A 4,166-nucleotide genomic window follows, 5' to 3' on the forward strand; every position below is an offset into this window, starting at 1 on the left:
CATGATCTTACCAACACACGTCCATGGTCTTACAACACATGTCCATGATCTTACCAACACACGTCCATGTTTCTATCAACACGCGTCCTCCTTCTTACCAACACACGTCCATGATCTTACCAACACTCGTCCTTCTTCTTACCAACACACGCCCATGATCTTACCAACACACGTCCATGTTTCTATCAACACACGTCCTTCTTCTTACCAACACACGTCCATGATCTTACCAACACACGCCCATGATCTTACCAACACACGTCCATGTTTCTATCAACACACGTCCTTCTTCTTACCAACACACGTCCATGTTCTTACCAACACACGTCCATGTTTCTACCAACACACATCCTTCTTCTTACCAACACACATCCTTCTTCTTACCAACACACATCCTTCTTCTTACCAACACACATCCTTCTTCTTACCAACCCACGTCCTTCTTCTTACCAACACACGTCCTTCTTCTTACCAACACACATCCATGTTCTTACCAACACACGTCCATGTTAGAATTACCTCAGAAAAGACACAAGTTTGTCCACAGTAAGTGAAAGATAGCTTGACCTTTTGGGGTTTCCCTGCCGTGTTCTCACTGGAACCATTTGTGTTGTAGGATAAAGACACTGAGCTGTGTGCCGTTAATCTGAAGCTGGACCAGCTGGAAGCAGAACTGCAGGATCTCAACTCCCAGGAATCCAAGGACGAGGCCTCCCTTGCTAAGGTTTGTCATTCAGCATTTCATTGAACTTGTTTCCTGCTTTTCAGACGACTGGCCTCATGTTTAAAATATCTGCATGTGTGTGTTCAGATAAAGAAGCAGCTTCGTGATATGGAAGCCAAGGTTAAGGACCAGGAGGAAGAGTTGGATGAGCAGGCTGGCACCATCCAGATGTTGGAGCAGGTACTAACACAGTTCCTAAAGGAACTGCTCACTTGATCCCAGTTGATGGAAGATGTCAAAGTAAAACTGGTCAGCAGAGCAATATAGTTAGTTATAATATAGTTAATATAGTTAGTTATCACACTTACTGAATTGTTTTGTCATTGAAAAGAATGAACACAAAGATTTGGCTTGTTGAGACCTTTCCTTTGATTGATTTAAAAAAATCTGACGGTGGGTCAGTGTTTAGCTCTGCTTTCTGGGTGGCAAAGTGGTTGATTGTCTCAGATCATTTATTTACGTATTGTGTTTTGTTTTAGGGAGTAATCCTGTTCTATTTGTGCCCGTCTCTTTTCTAAAGATGCTGTAGCAATAAACTGCAACATAAATAGAGCCTTGCAAAAGTATCCATCCTTCTTGGTAATCTTTTTATTTTTTGCCTCACAACCTGAAATTTAAATAGATTTTTAATTTATTTAAAAGCAATAATTCTCCAAAAATACGCCAGATGAATAGAGTTAACAGCTCTAAATTGGTTTAAATCATATCTTATCTGATAGATTCCAATTTGTAAATGTAAATAATGAATCTTCATCATACACCAAAAGTTAGTCATGGAGTTCCTCAGGGTTCAGTGTTTGGACCAATGCTCTTTACCTTGTACATGTTTCCATTAGGTAATGTTATTAAACAGCATGGGATAAATTTTCATTGTTATGCTGATGATACACAGTTATATTTGTCCATTAAACCCAATGAATTCAATCAACTACTTAGACTACAAGCATGTCTTAAAGACATAAAAACCTGGATGACCCTAAATGTTCTCCTTTTAAACTCAGACTAGATTAAGGTTTTGGTTTTTGGACCTGAGCACCAAAACTCACTGAGTGACCTGTTGCCTTTGTGCTTGCTCAGGACGGGAGATTGTGACGACGTGAAGATTCAACTAATCTGCAGCTTCCTCAGATAGAAATCTTTTGTTAATTGTCTTTTATAATGTTTCAGAATGTTTCTGTTCAGTGCCCTGAGATGACTTCTGTTGTGACTTGGACTTATATAAATAAACTGAACTGAATTGAATTGCGTTATATATTCAGCTCCTTAAGCTCCAAACATTACCCACAGAAGTTACTTTATTCAATAAAAGCCACCTGGCTGTAAGTAAGCTTAGTGCCAGGTGATCTCAGTATACATTCACCTGTTCTGACAGCTTCCATAATAGACACCTGTGCAGCACCTCTGAAGGCTCTGCATCATCTGCAAGAACAGTCTTTGTTTTATTTCCCTGGGTTACGAGAAAACAATGACGTCATGTTTTTCTTGCAGCCCTTGTTGAGGAACTCTTGTAGCTTGTTCTCAACAAATCATCTGGGAAGAACTTGTTTTCTCGTGTGTTACCCAACAACTACTGTGGGATTGACGAGGCGGGGCGCCCTCCTTGTACAACAGTAGGGGAAACATTGTGATGAATATGAAGTGGATTTTTAAATCCATAATACACATAAATACACATACAGTCATATAGAACTAACACGAGGAGATGTATTTCCAAAAATCACTGGAAATTTTTTTATTGAGATCTAAAAAAAAAAAAAAGATTTTTAAGCATCTTACTAAGAATTGAATGTTATGTTGAATGAAACACCTTTTGATGAATTTTATTAAAATGTATGAACATGCCAGAAAAGGTAATTTTTCCATTAAATAATCAAAGACACTTTTTTCAGCACTGATTTTTACTTTTGTTTTGACCGATATTTATTTTTTGTTAAATAACAATAACAACAATAACTGCTCAGTTTAAATATGTAGCAACTCTTAGTAGAACCTGTCCACTTAGACAAGGAGAGGGACATTTGTCTCTGCAGGAGTATCAGAACGTTACAGGATGTTCAGGGTGGAGGTGAGCGCGTTGCTGTAAGGCCTGTTTCATGTGCGTTTCAGGCCAAGCTGCGCCTGGAGATGGAGACGGAGCGTCTGCGTCAGAGTCATTCCAAAGAGATTGAGAGCAAAGACGACGAAGTGGAGGAGATCAGACAGTCCTGCAGTAAGAAGGTGGAGCGCTGCACCCTTCTCTTCCTGTTTGACTCCGTTTCATGTGAAACTGAAGTTTAGACATTGTTGCAGTCCAAACATCGTTTTGTGTTGCTCAAACCAAACTTCTTGCTGATTAGACCACCTGTGTCCTGGTCAACCGGCACTGACTCAAATCAGAATTTTTTCACTTGACACCCCAATATTTGCTGTGAATCACAGAAAGAGCCTCACCAGTCTCACTTTTATCTGAGCTGCACTCACACGTTTGTCAAGTCAGATTTTCATTGGGGACGGCACGGTGGATCAGTGTCTTGTCAATGAGGAGGTTGCTGGATCAAATCCCAGCCAGGAGCCTTTCTGGGTGGTTGTCTCTATGTGGCCCTGTAATGAACTGGAGACCTGTCCAGGTGTCCCTGTGATGGACTAGAGACCTGTCCACGTGTCCCCCCCCCCATTGCACAGTGATAGCTGGACATGGGCACCAGTGACCTGAAAAGGAAGGAGCGTTTAAAGATGATGGATGGATATTTTCATTCAGGAGCATCTTCTTCTTCTTTTGGCTTTTCCCTCTTCAGGGTCTCCACAGCGAGTCCCCCTCCTCCATCTCACTCTGTCCTCTGCATCATGTTATCTGTTGGAGCTTGGTGCATGGTTAGTAGATGACTCTTAGCTACTACCACCCCAAATTTGAGCTCAGTATCTGTGAAACTCGGTGAGGCTGTAGATGTACATCAAACGATGACTTTCATAGTTTTGGTGAAATCCACACAGTGATGTGAGATACGTTGCCAACAAACATGAAAATGACTGATTTGTGTTTGTTTGTAGCTGAAGCAGATGGAGGTCCAGCTTGAAGAAGAGTACGATGAGAAGCAGAAGGTTCTGAAGGAGAAGCGAGAGTTGGAGTCCAATCTGCTGTCAGCACAGAGTCAGGTGAGAGAAACTCTGGGAGCTCAGCGAGCTGCGTCAGAAGGTCCGGTTCAAACACCGGACAGTTTCATCTGCTTCAGTGTGTGCACTTTATTTCTTTCTGAAGACACCGTTGTTTCTCGCTAACGTGGAAAGGACTCGTGTTTGTAATGTTCTTGCTCTAAATTTGATGATGATTTATTTTTTCTTCACTTGACCAGAGAGCTCCAGAGAACATCAGTAGAGATAATTATTTCATCAACAACAAAATAAGACCTGATTTTCTTTGAAAGCGTAAAAGCTTAGAAGCTCTGTGCTTCAAGGTGGACATGAA

The 4,166-nt window shown here is 41.1% G+C and overlaps 1 protein-coding gene across 1 annotated transcript in view; it reads left to right on the forward strand.

Moving 5' to 3' along the window:
• Positions 1-4,166, forward strand: part of myo18ab (myosin XVIIIAb) — a gene marked incomplete at its 3' end in the record, with an annotated part of 65,905 nt that overhangs the window by 53,743 nt on the left and 7,996 nt on the right. The window contains 4 exon segments of the mRNA XM_037677746.1: positions 617-724; positions 812-904; positions 2,831-2,941; positions 3,752-3,856. Of these exon segments, the coding sequence (XP_037533674.1) occupies positions 617-724; positions 812-904; positions 2,831-2,941; positions 3,752-3,856 (417 nt within the window).

This window comes from Nematolebias whitei, chromosome 6, assembly GCF_014905685.2.
Source record: "Nematolebias whitei isolate Nwh7 chromosome 6, NemWhi1, whole genome shotgun sequence".
NCBI lineage: Eukaryota > Metazoa > Chordata > Actinopteri > Cyprinodontiformes > Rivulidae > Nematolebias > Nematolebias whitei.